The sequence below is a fragment of the Eriocheir sinensis genome, chromosome 8 (genome assembly GCF_024679095.1).
Source record: "Eriocheir sinensis breed Jianghai 21 chromosome 8, ASM2467909v1, whole genome shotgun sequence".
NCBI classification, from domain to species: Eukaryota; Metazoa; Arthropoda; class Malacostraca; order Decapoda; family Varunidae; genus Eriocheir; species Eriocheir sinensis.
The window spans coordinates 23,802,057-23,815,166 of NC_066516.1; the positions used below are offsets into that span (position 1 = coordinate 23,802,057).

General features: G+C 46.9%; 1 protein-coding gene across 10 annotated transcripts in view; it reads right to left on the reverse strand.

Annotated features, from left to right (window-relative positions):
• The window catches only part of LOC126995731 (A-kinase anchor protein 13-like), a 198,806-nt gene that overhangs the window by 68,062 nt on the left and 117,634 nt on the right, over positions 1–13,110 (reverse strand). For 8 of the 10 annotated variants that reach the window (XM_050855573.1, XM_050855579.1, XM_050855577.1 and 5 more), the window contains exon 4: positions 8,436–8,509. In XM_050855573.1, the coding sequence (XP_050711530.1) occupies positions 8,436–8,509 (74 nt within the window). The remainder of the gene's footprint in view (positions 1–8,435; positions 8,510–13,110) is intronic. The other 2 variants (XM_050855578.1, XM_050855572.1) reach the window with 1 other exon arrangement.

A 13,110-nucleotide genomic window follows, 5' to 3' on the forward strand; every position in this document is an offset into this window, starting at 1 on the left:
TCACGGGAGACAAGAAATAAAAGATGTACAAGGCAAACACACACACCAACACGATCTCTCTCTCTCTCTCTCTCTCTCTCTCTCTCTCTCTCTCTCTCTCTCTGAGATGTCTTGCTTTAACAGAAAATTTTGACATAATTGCTATAACCGAAACATTTATCGACACCACAAATATTGATTTAAGTTCCGAATACAACATAGATGGCTACAGACTCTTCAACAAAGATCGTGTAAACCGTAGAGGCGGTGGCGTCGCCCTTTATGTCAAAAGCTATTTGCAACCCACCGACAAAACACCGGGAAACAGTAACGTTGAACATTTGTGCGTGCGAGTAAACATTGCAAAAGTCAATTTAAATATATCTGTCACCTACAGACCTCCCGGGCAATCACTCGATGACGACCTTGAAATGTACAGCGTCTTAAGGCAGTCACTTAATAACAACGACTCACTGATATTAGGAGACTTTAACCTCCCCCATATCGACTGGGCGACACTGTCAGGTACAGAAGGCGAGTCACATAGAATGATCGAATTTCTAGAAGAAAATTATCTAAGCCAAATGGTTTCTGAGCCAACTCGACAAAATAATATACTCGACCTTGTTATAACGACCCAAGATAACCTTGTCAGTAGTGTCACGGTAGGAGAACACCTCGGTTCTTGCGATCATAAATTAGTGCGCGTCGACATTAAAGCTCAATCATCAGTGACTGAAAATAAAGTAAAGGTGCCCAATTTCAAAAGAGCTAACTTCGTAGAAATCTGACAAAACTAACAGAAATACAACTATCAGATGACGGCAACGTAGAGGAAGCCTGGCTAAGCCTTAAAATCACTTACTCACTCAGCAGAACACATTCGTCCCCTTGTGCGAGAAGCGAATTAACACTAATAAAAGCCCACCGTGGTTTAATAGCGAAATTAAACAATCAGTCAATGAGAGAAAATTGTTTTACAGGTTAAAGAAAGAACAAAGCACGCCCGAGAACATTAGACTCTATAATGATGCCAGGCGACGAGTAAAAGACTAGTAGGTCAGGCAAAGCGTAGATATGAAGAAAATATTGCAGCCAACTGTAAAATAACCTGAAATCTTTCTTCAGTTACATAAACAACAGAAAGGCGATCAAAAGTGGTATTGGACCTTTAACAAACAGCGACGGTGCACTAGTGACTGACAGCCAACACATTGCAAACCTCTTAAACAATTACTTTTCCTCGGTGTTTAATACTAACAGTCTTCCTCTCGCTACCACCAACACCAGTACTATTGTAAATCTCGAGCATGCATTGCCTAATTTTGAAATAACAACCGATGAAGTCCTTAAAGCTCTCCATTCACTTAAAACAAATAAAAGTCCTGGACCTGACAAAGTATATCCAACTCTGCTGAAAGAAACGAAGAGCGAAATACTCTCCTCCCTCACAACCGTATTCAATATGTCCTTGCGACAAGGCATCGTCCCTTCAGATTGGAAAAAGGCTAACGTGACACCGATTTTCAAGAAAGGAGACAAAAAGTACCAGGTAATTACAGGCCCATTAGTCTAACTTCGGTTGTAGGTAAGCTACTTGAGGGCATAATTAGAGACAAAATTGTGAGTTACCTTGAAAGCCACTCATTGATTGGGGGCTCACAACATGGCTTCCGAAACAAAAGATCCTGCCTATCAAACCTATTAACCTTTTATAACGACCTCTTCACTGTTTATGACGTAACCAAATCACTGGACGTAGTCTATCTTGATTTCCAGAAAGCGTTTGATAAAGTCCCGCATCATAAATTACTTTACAAATTAAAGCAAATAGGTATTGACGGTCAAGTAAACCAATGGATCGCGAATTGGTTGAGCAACAGACAACAAAGAGTAGTGATTGACGGATTTAACTCAGAGTGGGCGCCTGTCACTAGTGGCGTCAGGGCTCGGTCCTTGGCCCAGTGCTCTTCATTATTTACATCAACGACGTGGATGTTGGACTCAATAACCGCATTAGTAAATTTGCAGACGACACAAAGATTGGTAACTCGGTTCTCACTGACGAAGACAGGCAAAGCCTCCAAGAGGATTTGCACAAAATTTCAGCTTGGTCGGATAGATGGGAGATGCCCTTTAACGTAGACAAGTGCCAGGTCCTTCAAGTTGGAACGAGGAATAAGAAGTTCGAATACGAAATGCGCGGCGTTAAACTCAAAAGCGTTCAATGCGTCAAAGACTTGGGGTCAAAATCGCGTCAAACCTCAAATTCTCACAGCAATGCATCGATGCAGCAAATAAAGCGAACAGAATGTTGGGCTTCATTAATAGAAACTTTGTATTCTAGAATAAAGATGTAATACTCCTGCTCTACAACAGTTTAGTCAGACCCCACTTGGAATATGCGGTACAGTTTTGGTCCCCCACCATGCAAAGGATATTGCTAAATTAGAAGGTGTTCAGCGTCGGGCAACGAAAATGATCCCTTCCTTGCGCAACAAATCCTACGAAGAAAGGCTTATCCTTAACATGTTCTCTTGAGAAACGTCGCCTCGAGCAAAATTGATCGAATGTTTTAAAATACTTAATGGTTTCACGAATGTAGACAGATCAACATTGTTTATGATCGATGACAGTCTGCGCACGAGGAACAATGGCGTAAAACTCAGATGTAGACAAGTAAATTCAGATTGCACCAAATTTTTCTTCACCAACGTTGTAGTGCGAGAATGGAATAAGCTTCCACCATCAGTGGTCCAGTGTAACACGATTGACTCCTTCAAAAATAAGCTCGACCGTCACTTCCTTCAACTTAATATCAACTAGAGTAGAAATGCAACGTTTTGGAGTCTTCTGATTAATGTAAAATCACTTAGGTTTAAGGACAGACCACCAAGTCTGGACCATGGGGTCTGTGTGGTCTGATTTTCTATGTAAATCTATGTAAATCCTCTCTCTCTCTCTCTCTCTCTCTCTCTCTCTCTCTCTCTCTCTCTCTCTCTCTCTCTCTCTCTCTCTCTCTCTCTCTCTCTCTCTCTCTCTCTCTCTCTAAAAATCTAACACACACACACACACACACACACACACACACACACACACACACACACACACACACATATTCACACTTCCTTAAACATGTAACCAACTTTAAAAAAAAAAAATATTCCTCCTAAAAACAAAACAAATGCACGAGACGCAAACAAGCACACAAAAAGTAAAAACAATACCCTTCTTAAAGCCTTTCACTTCATTCACTTTCTTTTCGCTTCACGACGAGAGAGAAAGTGGATCAGTAAAAGCGGAAAAAAAAGGAACAAGAGGGTGATTCGAGGAAACGAGAACAAAGAAGTGTCTGGGATGGAAGGAACTACAGTGCTGACGGTGGTGGTGGTGGTGGTGGTGGCGGTGGAAGGGGAGGGGGAGGGTTGGGGTAAGAGAGCAATTATTAAAGACACGACGTGGGGGAGGGAGGAACCAAGAAACGAGAACAGAGACAAGGAATGGGTTGCTGCGAGACGAACACTCCCACGCACTGACCTGACACCTGGAGTAAATTAAATTAGCAGAGACGCTCAACGCACTTCGCTATAAATAATTAAAAGAAAAAAAGAGAAAACCATCATAGACTAAGGCGAGGGATGAACTGGGATAATGTAAGCGAGCAAAATGATAAAAGGAAATGAAAGGAGGAGCTGGGAAACAAATCAAAGGAGTGTTAAGGTGAATTATATAAAACTTGATAAAACGTGTGTGTGTGTGTGTGTGTGTGTGTGTGTGTGTGTGTGTGTGTGTGTGTGTCCTGAAATTCACACACGAGCATGCATTAGTTGGCGCTCAAAAAATAATGAAAACGGAAACGCTCTTCGCTGTAATACCAACCACGATAAGAGAACGCAATACAAACAGCGCCGATGCCAGAAGCGTGTAGCGAAAAATAAGTATCTGCAAACAGCCTCTCAGACGGAAGCGCGAATTAATTGACAACGAAGGACATTAAACAAGCGGGCAACGCACTTCGCTGTGAACGATACAAACACGATAAAACCAGGTAATACAAACGAGGAGGCTGATGCAGGAAGCGTGTAAACTGAAACACACACAGACACACACACACACACACACACACACACACACATTCTCAGCCAGAAGCCACACAAAGAACAACAACACTGCTATCTGCTTTTTTACGACATGAAATCGGAAATCCAATACTGCAAAATGAGCTCGGGCCTGAATCCTTAATGTGCAGCGCCGCCTTGTTCCGTCACGGGCCGAGGTGGACGGAGAGAGGGCGCACGAGAGAAGGGAAGGGCGGCCTGATCTCATTCCTCCTGCCTGACCTGACGCTGGCTGGCCCCACACATGAGACTGCCAGCGAAATAGTTACAAGGAAATGAAGGCAGATTACAAGTGAACGAAATAGTTACAAGGAAATGAAGTCAGATTTTTTTTTTTTTACAGAGGGGCAAAAAAAAACTTATTTGAAACTAGAATGGAGCTAAGGGCGGGGGCTCGTGGTCAGAGGAGAGGTCACTGAACTCAGGGAATATTGAATTACGAAGAAAAATAAGAAGATTAAGAGGGGGAAGAAGAAACATCAAAGAAGACGAAGGAAAAAACTCTCGGCGAGCAAAGTAATACTGTAAGCAGATGAAGGTATTACATTTACTTGTTTAAACAGGGGGCAAAAATTCAAGGTGCCAGAAGCCGATTAGAGACCAAGCAAGACGTAAAACAAAATGAGAAGAACGGAGCAACGAAAAATAGGGCGAGGAAGGAGAACTGGATGCGATGTCGATGAGCAAAAGATAAAAAGGACACGAATTTGGAACTTGGGTAAACAACGCCATAGACAAACGCTGAGCACAGACCACGTAACTAAGTAAACAACAAAGAGGAGTGAGAAGCAACAAAGGACAAAGCGAAGGGAAAACAGGGATGATGTTAGAGAGGAAAATAATAAAAGGAAACGAAGACAGAGCTGAAAACAAAATCAAAGGCGCAGAGGCTGAGCAGATACCACGGAAAGAAGAAGAAGAGAAAAAGAAGAGAGGGAAGCAACAAAGGATACAGAAAGGCAAGAACTGAGATGATGGAGGCGAGGAAAATAATAAAAAAAGGGAAAATAGAGACAGAGCTGGAAAACAAATCAAAGGGACAGAAGCAGAACAGATACCACGAAAAGAAGAAATAGAAAACAAACAAAGAGGAGAGAAGAGGAACAAAGAATGGTCGAAGGGAGGACTGCGATGATGGAGGAGAGCAAAACAATGAGAGAAAATGAAGATATACCTGGAAAACAAATCAAAGAGGGGAGAAGCTGAACAGAGACCACATGGAGAAGGAAATAGAACAAACAAAGAGGAAAGAGAAAGCATAAAAAAAGGAGAAATGAGATGATGGAGGCGTGCAAAACAATAAAAGGAAATGAAGATATAGCGGGAAAACAAATCATAGAGAAGCTGAACAGAAACCACATAAAAAAATATATATAAACAGAGAAGCCACAAAGGATACAGAGAATCGAGAACTGAGATGGTGTAGGGAAGCAAAATAACAAAAGGAAATGAAGGCAAAGCTGGAAAACAAATCAAAGAGAAGCTGAACAGATACCACATAAAAAAAATATATAAAAACAGAGAAGCCACAAAGGATACAGAGAGGCGTGAAAACTGTGCCGTGGGCGAGGTATAGCATTAACACGAAGCCTTTAATGTGCACAAAAGATTCAGTACGCCAACACACCGAGCCTCAGGAATCAACAAGCAATAACTGTTTACACGCAACACAAGGGGAGGTAAATTTTCGTATTGCTCGGCGAATGAACGCAAACTGGGGGAACCGTAAAACTTAGATTAGGTCGGGATTGTATTCACGTTGTTCTCTCTCTCTCTCTCTCTCTCTCTCTCTCTCTCTCTCTCTCTCTCTCTCTCTCTCTCTCTCTCTCTCTCTCTCTCTCTCTCTCTCTCATGATATATTTTTCTTTTGGAAGTCCGTTTCAATTCTTTCTTTCCTCCTCGCCAACCCACGCAGGACTCCTCCCCCCTCTCTCCCTCCTTCCCCCTTTCTCCTCCACCTTATCTGTTCCCTCCTCCTCCTCCTCCTCCTCCTCTTCACTCCCGCAAGGCAAGCTGGTTATTAATATTTTTCTTTTGTTTCAGTTTCAATCCAGTTTTTTCTTCGCCTACCCACGTCAAACTGTTCGCCGCGACTCCCTTCGTCCCTTCCTTCTCTGCTTTCATTTCCTCCACCTCCCCAGTCCCCCCTATACTTCTTTCTCCCCCCCCCCCCACTTCCAAGGCAACGAGGTCAGAATTCGTGGGTTGTTGTAACACTCTAGCGCTGCGGCTGATATTGTTGTTGTTGTTGTTGTTGATCGTTTCGTGTTCGGTTTGCCAGAATATTTCCACTTAACTCCTTCCCCGCCTGCCTCCTAGTTCTCTCTCTCTCTCTCTCTCTCTCTCTCTCTCTCTCTCTCTCTCTCTCTCTCTCTCTCTCTCTCTCTCTCTCTCTCTCTCTCTGTGTGTGTGTGTGTGTGTGTGTGTGTGTGTGTGTGTGTGTGTGTGTGTGTATGCACGAAGAAGGAGGAGGAGGAGGAGGAGGAGGTAAAAAAAAAGAAAGAAAAAAAAAGAGAGAGAGAGAGAAGATGAAAATGAAGAACAAGGAGCACGAGCAGCAGAAGATGGAGGAGGAAGAAGCTGGAGAATGGAAGATGAAAGCAAGGAGAGTGAACGAAGGCAAATATAGCGATGGCCGAAGGGACAGAGCGGAGGGAGAGTGAGCGAGCGAGAGAGTGGCGGCGCGAGACCCAGAGGCAAGGAGGCACAGTAAGGCACAGCGAGTGGCCGAGACTAAACACTTTACCCTCGACAAACACACACACACACACACACACACACACACACACACACACACACACACACATATACACACACACACACATCCACGTACCATTGCATTAACTTTTTTCTTTCTTTCCTTCCTTTCTTTCTCTTTCTCTAATTCTCTCTCTCTCTCTCTCTCTCTCTCTCTCTCTCTCTCTCTCTCTCTCTCTCTCTCTCTCTCTCTCTCTCGCAAAAAATAAATAATCAGTTGCTCTTTTCCACGTCCAGCCTCGCTCGCCCTGACCCACCTGCCGGAAGCCCTTCGTATGCATAGTGAATTATTAACTCCATGCCGGCAAACTCTTCAGCCCCTACGCGTCTGTACACCGCTATGCACTGCCCTCCCCTTGTTGCTGCTGCTGCTGTTGATGATGGTGATGTTCCTGCCTCTGTTCCAAGCAATTGATGGGTTTTAACGCTCGATCTCTCACTGTTTGTTTGTGTGTTTCTTTTCTTCTTCTTTCCAATTCTCTGTTTTCTTTTTCTGTGTGTGTGTGTGTGTGTGTGTGTGTGTGTGTGTGTGTGTGTGTGTGTGTGTGTGTGTGTGTGTGTGTGTGTGTGTGTGTGTGTGTTTATGCGCGCTGGAGGAGGAGGAGGAATTGCAAGACGTCGAAGATAAGAAGTTTAAAAGGAGAGGAGGAGGAGGAGGAGGAGGAGGAGGAGGAGGAGGAAAATGAAGAATAGGAGGCGCAAAACGAGAAAGAGAACGAAAATGTGAACGAGGAAGGAGTAAAAGTGGAAGCAGGGGATAAGATGAGGAAGAAGAGAAAGAGGAGAAGGAAGAGGCGATAAGGAACGGTTTTCATTACCACATAACCTCCCATTGTTGAAGGGCACCAAACGGCCCGGCCCAGCCCTGCGTCGCCTTGTCTGAGGGAGGGTGTGGATGGGAGGATGGGGTGCAGGAGGGGTTGAGGTGGAGGATGGAGGGGGGCGAGGTGGAGGAGGAGGGGATGAGGTGGAGGAGGAGGGGATGAGGTGGAGGAGGAGGGAATGAGGTGGAGGAGGAGGGAATGAGGTGGAGGAGGAGGGGATTGGGAGGGTGTAGGGCGCGTCTCGACAACCAGCAGCGCCCTTAAATTACTAGTGATTGGGTTCCACTACCACACACCCTTCTTAAGATTGCCGACAAAATGTTTACCATAACCAATACAAATATACTAGCGAATAAACAAATAAACAGATAAATGGATAATTGAATACATAAATAAATCGATGTGACTGACGACTAGACGAATCATTATAAAAACAAAGATAAACTAGCTAAATGACTGACCGACTGACTTCATAACTAGCTTACTAATCATCTAACTAACCACTGACTGGCTGATTGACTAACTAACTGACTGACTAATGGATAAAAAAATGAACTGCCTGCCTGCCTGCCTAGCTGACTGACTGACCCACTAACGACCCAACTAATAAAATAAATGTATGAGTAATTAGGCAAACACCCGCTTACTCCCAGCGCTGCGCCGGCTCCGCTTAATGATGCAGGCGGGCGGCGCGTGGCATCAAGGACTGTTGAGAGTGAATGGTATAGTTGACAGACAAGGGCGCGGCTGTACTCACCCTGGGTGTTGGTGCTGTCCTCGGCATCGTAGAAGGCCTCTTCCGCGTCTGAGTCCAGGCTGCTCAGACTGATGCTGGGGGAAAAACAAACCCAATTAAACCATTGTTATATTAAATATAAATATATAATAAATACAATATGAAGATTGCAATAAAACGCATTAGTATGGTTTCCCACAGTCCATTATTAAGTCAAGAACAAATCCTGCCAAGATGACGTGGCCAGAGCCTCCTTCACAGGTCCGCGAGTCCGTTCTGTTCTCTCCACAGGCAACACAAACCAACACACACAACAACAACCTGGCGGCGACTATGGACACGACGGTCCCTGCCAACAACATCCCCTCCAGTCCCGACCCCAAGGAACACCCGCTGCAGCAGGCGACGACCCGAGTAACACGTCTTGCTGCGATGCTTTTCTCCTTGCCATCGATCACAAGTTTGCCGAGGCAGCCGGAGGGAGGGTGGCTGACGCCTCTGCAGCTGTGTCAGTTCTCAGCAAGTTGTGGGATTTAGCCAAGCATGGTATAGCAACACGATGCATGGTATAGCAACACGATGCATGGTATAGCAACACGATGCATGGTATAACAACACGATTCCAAGAACACAACAAAGCTCTATTGTTTTACTGCTTCCGGATTTTTCCCTCATACCTTCACTTCGCACTTTATCCAAAACAGGAACTTTAATTTTTCCAATATCCACCAATGGGACCTATAAAATTACAATGAAGTATTTTCTTTCTTCCTTTCTTTAGCAAGTAACTTTCCTTGTGCTTCCAACAGCTTCGTTTAATTTCTATGGGAGGTCTGGTTCTCTGAGTCATTCAGCACTGCCTGCTTCCAACCCTCGCCGTCTTCCACGTCTCCACTCCCTTCCATCTTAGTCTCCATTCTCTTCCACCTTGATAATCAATCTATGTTTCTTATCTTGCATCTTGTCCACATATAAAGGATTAATTTACTCAGTCTGTTATATTTATTGTTATCTCCTAGACTTTTAATTACATATACTGGCTTCAAATGGCATCCTTAGGTATTCCAAGTGTAGGATGTCGGCGCCTGCAAGGGACGCCGCTCAGTGGGTCCTGAGCCTCACCGGCCACACACTGGTGCCGAAGGTTTAGCCGTGCCCGAAGGCGATGGCAATGAAGACGGCGACGGCGAGTGTGACGCCAACCACGGGAAAACTGACGGTGATTGGATGACTCAATCTGAATTAGTTGGGACGGAATTGGTGGATTGGAAACACAGGCGAGTAAATGAAGGATCCCAAAACTAATGACGAGGATCAAATGAATTAATTATACAGCCGAGGAGGCACCAGCAACTAATTTTGAGACGACAAAAAGCGAACGAGTCACATAATACATAACGAAACAGCAGAGGAGTCTACAGGAGACCAGCAAACATACGTTAGTCAGCAGCACTCAGCACTGCATTAACCACACTCACGCATCGAGGCTTCAGTCCTTCAAACACCACGTCTTTATGGCTATTATTGGCAATCACAGCACCGGGCGGATTCCTTTATGAATGGTGTACTTTGTGTGGCTGTCTTCCCCGACGATGAGTAGGTCTGGGCACTTACTCCAGTCAACCTTCCCATGCCATACACTGGTGGTGACCCGCCTCACTGACCCTGCTAAAGAGCTAATATCAGACCAATGCTGCGTAAAGACTGTCCAACTTTTCATATTTTTTTCTATTTAGTTATTTGAATCTATTTTTAGTTTCCTGTTTACCGACTTCAATGTAACCCTGGGAAGGAGTAACACAGAACGAGCGAAGCCGTGGGATACAGAGAGGGGCTGCGGGGCGTGAAGTGAAGACTTTTTCCGAGCAGGGAGGGGAAGATGGTGCAAAGAGGGCCACGGCGGGTCCTCCAGCTCAGGCCAGAATTCCAAAGTTATTTACGGATCAGGCGTTCTCAAAGCCCAAAGGGAGAGTCAGGAGAGCTTTTGGGATTCCGTTAACGCCAGAAAAAAGTGGCCAAGTCCTGAGCGGGTGGCAGGAAGGGGAGGCAAGGCAAGACTCGGTGATGCCTCCGGCGTGCTCCTTTAAGGCTCTTCACGAGTGTCACTGAAAGCCTCCGTCAGTGCCCGCGTCCTGCCGGGAATCCTCACACGATGGACGGCCGACCTCGCTAAGTCCAACCAACCACCGGAACACTTGGTCGAGTGTGTTGTGGCGAGACAGCACTCTTAACAGCCACACCTGATGACAGGCAGCAACTCCCTCACAGCCAACCGGTGTTCAGTGGAACAGTATTGCCACCGGTAAACTACAATTCCACTAACTCGAAGCAACACCAGAGAAACTGAACCAACACACGACCATAAAGATCTGCATGCTGAGCTGAGGCAACCTGAAAACCCGTTATGAGATCACTCCACGCACTCTGTCCGGTAACGACGCCACCGGAGGAGGAGCAAAGCAGTGACACAACACATGCACAACACACACATTTATGGAAGTATTATGGAACACCGAGAAGAGAAAATTTACCTTAACAGCCAGCAGCATTTTCGCGCCTCCAACACTCAGGGCAACATTCTGTACTACACATGAGCTACTGGCTAGACAGACACAAAAATATGCTGACTCGGGTCATCTTATTGGTTGTGACAGTCAAGGCTTAGTGAGTCAGCTGGTCTTGCTACTCAAAAACTCTGAGGAGAAGACCACGTCCGTGGCCGGCGACATGCACGGGGACCAACACATCGAGAGGACGTTATGGACTACTCGGGGCGGTGAGTCAGTGAAGGAGAAGAGGAGGCGAGGGGAAACCAAGAGTGGGCCTCGAGGTAAGTGGAGGAGAGGGGGGTGTTGTAGGGGGGGAGGGAGAGGGAGGAGGGTTTGAGGAAGAGAGGAGAGGAAGAGGAGGGGGCCCTACACCAAAAACAAGGCACACTGCCGGGTCACCACCGTCTGTTGACAGGATCACAGTTACGTTCACATCTGATGACTCACGTCCATAACCTTATGACGCAGCTCAGGCGACAGGTAAATACGTCACCCCTGAGGTCAAAGTTTTGGAGAGTTTGCATCATCGTTCAAAAGACAATTGTTTGTGGCGGGCGGGTGTAGGGGGGGCGGGGTGTGGGTGGGGCGGCCACCCACACGCATGCAGCCTCAAAAAGCTAACTATGTGGTGCAGCGGATACTGTGTCGGGGTGTGTGGGAGGAAGCCAGAGGGCCAGAGCGGGGCGGGTGATGTGATGGGGGCTACCACACCAAGCTGCCACTACTACGAGGAGGGGGAGGGGGGGAGGGGTTGGCCATGAAGTAGTGCGCGTTTGTCGAGACGGCTGGCAGGAAACAGCTCCTGGCTGATGCAGGGGAAGGGTGGGAGGCTAGCTGGGGCACGGTGAGGGGGGACCATGGACTGAGGGTTTGGGGAAGAAGGACAAGGGAGGGGGAGGAGGAGGAGGAAGAGGAGGAGGAGGGTTGGGGTTGCGCTTGGTGATCATCACCTGCTGATGGCGGTGTGAGTTCTAGCTGTTGACGGTTGAGATTGCTGAGGTGGTTTAAACCATGGCCGTGGAGGAAGTGGTGGCTTGGATCGTAGTGGTAGCATTGGCTTAAATGAAGTGGTGAGTGGGAGTGTGGGTGCTGTACGCGGCGGCTGGGGGGGGAGCCAGGGCGGGGAGCCGGGGAGGTAAGACGTGAGGTGGGTGTGGTGGGCGGGGGGCAGGCGTAACGGGGGAGGGAGGGGCTTGCGCACCGCTGGCCTGACGAAAGGCAGGTGTGTGGGAGACCGTGATGAGATGTACGGCAGGGGAGGGTGAGGGAAGGGGATGGGGTAGGGCGGGGAGATGGGCGGGGAGGGCTCGTCTATCGGGGAGGGGAGGGGAGGGTGGTGCATCATGAGGCGGGACGGGGAGGAGGAGCGGCGGGGCAGGCTCAGGGGGGGAGGGCGGAAGTATGGGCACCGTGAGAGAGGTGTGGGTGAGATGGGAGGTGACAGATCGTGTTGTGGAGAGGGTGGTGAGTGGTGTAAGATAAGTGGTGGTGAGGGTAGTGGTGATGTTGGTGGTGATGGTGATTCATCTTGTGGTGATAGTGGCGGCAGCGTCGCCTGGAAGTGTTGCTGAAGTTCCTGGAAAAGTCTGGTGGTGGTGATACAAACGGTGTTAGTTCACTACACTCGCTGCGTCATGTCGGTCACCACACAACAGCCCTCACAGACACACTCCTCGTCCAGTCAGTGACACACAATGACCTACGCTTAACGACTTCTGGTGCTTGATTTAAATAACATGAAGGCTAATCATAGACATACTTAAAAGACTAGAATGTTATCACTGTAAACACATCCATTACAGCAGCTTCTCATCCACGATATAGCAAAGGAGGACAGCACGGGACGGGAAGGGCCAAGGAGAGGGAGAGGAGAGGCGCCCGGCCAGGCTCATAAAACACCGAACACCAAACCAAGTAAAGAGAAGGAAAAAAATGGTAAGAGAAGTCGAGGCTCACTGTGAAGAAGAAACAGTAAAATACCAGACAACGGAGAGGGAAAGGCTCAACACACCACCCAGCCAAGGAGAAGAGAGAAAAAAAAAGTTGAATGAGGGTCGAAGATTACTGTGATCAGTAAAGGAGTTAAACACAAGACCAATAATGACCAAAAGATACAAAGAATATAACAATACCGAGAGGCTTGAGGA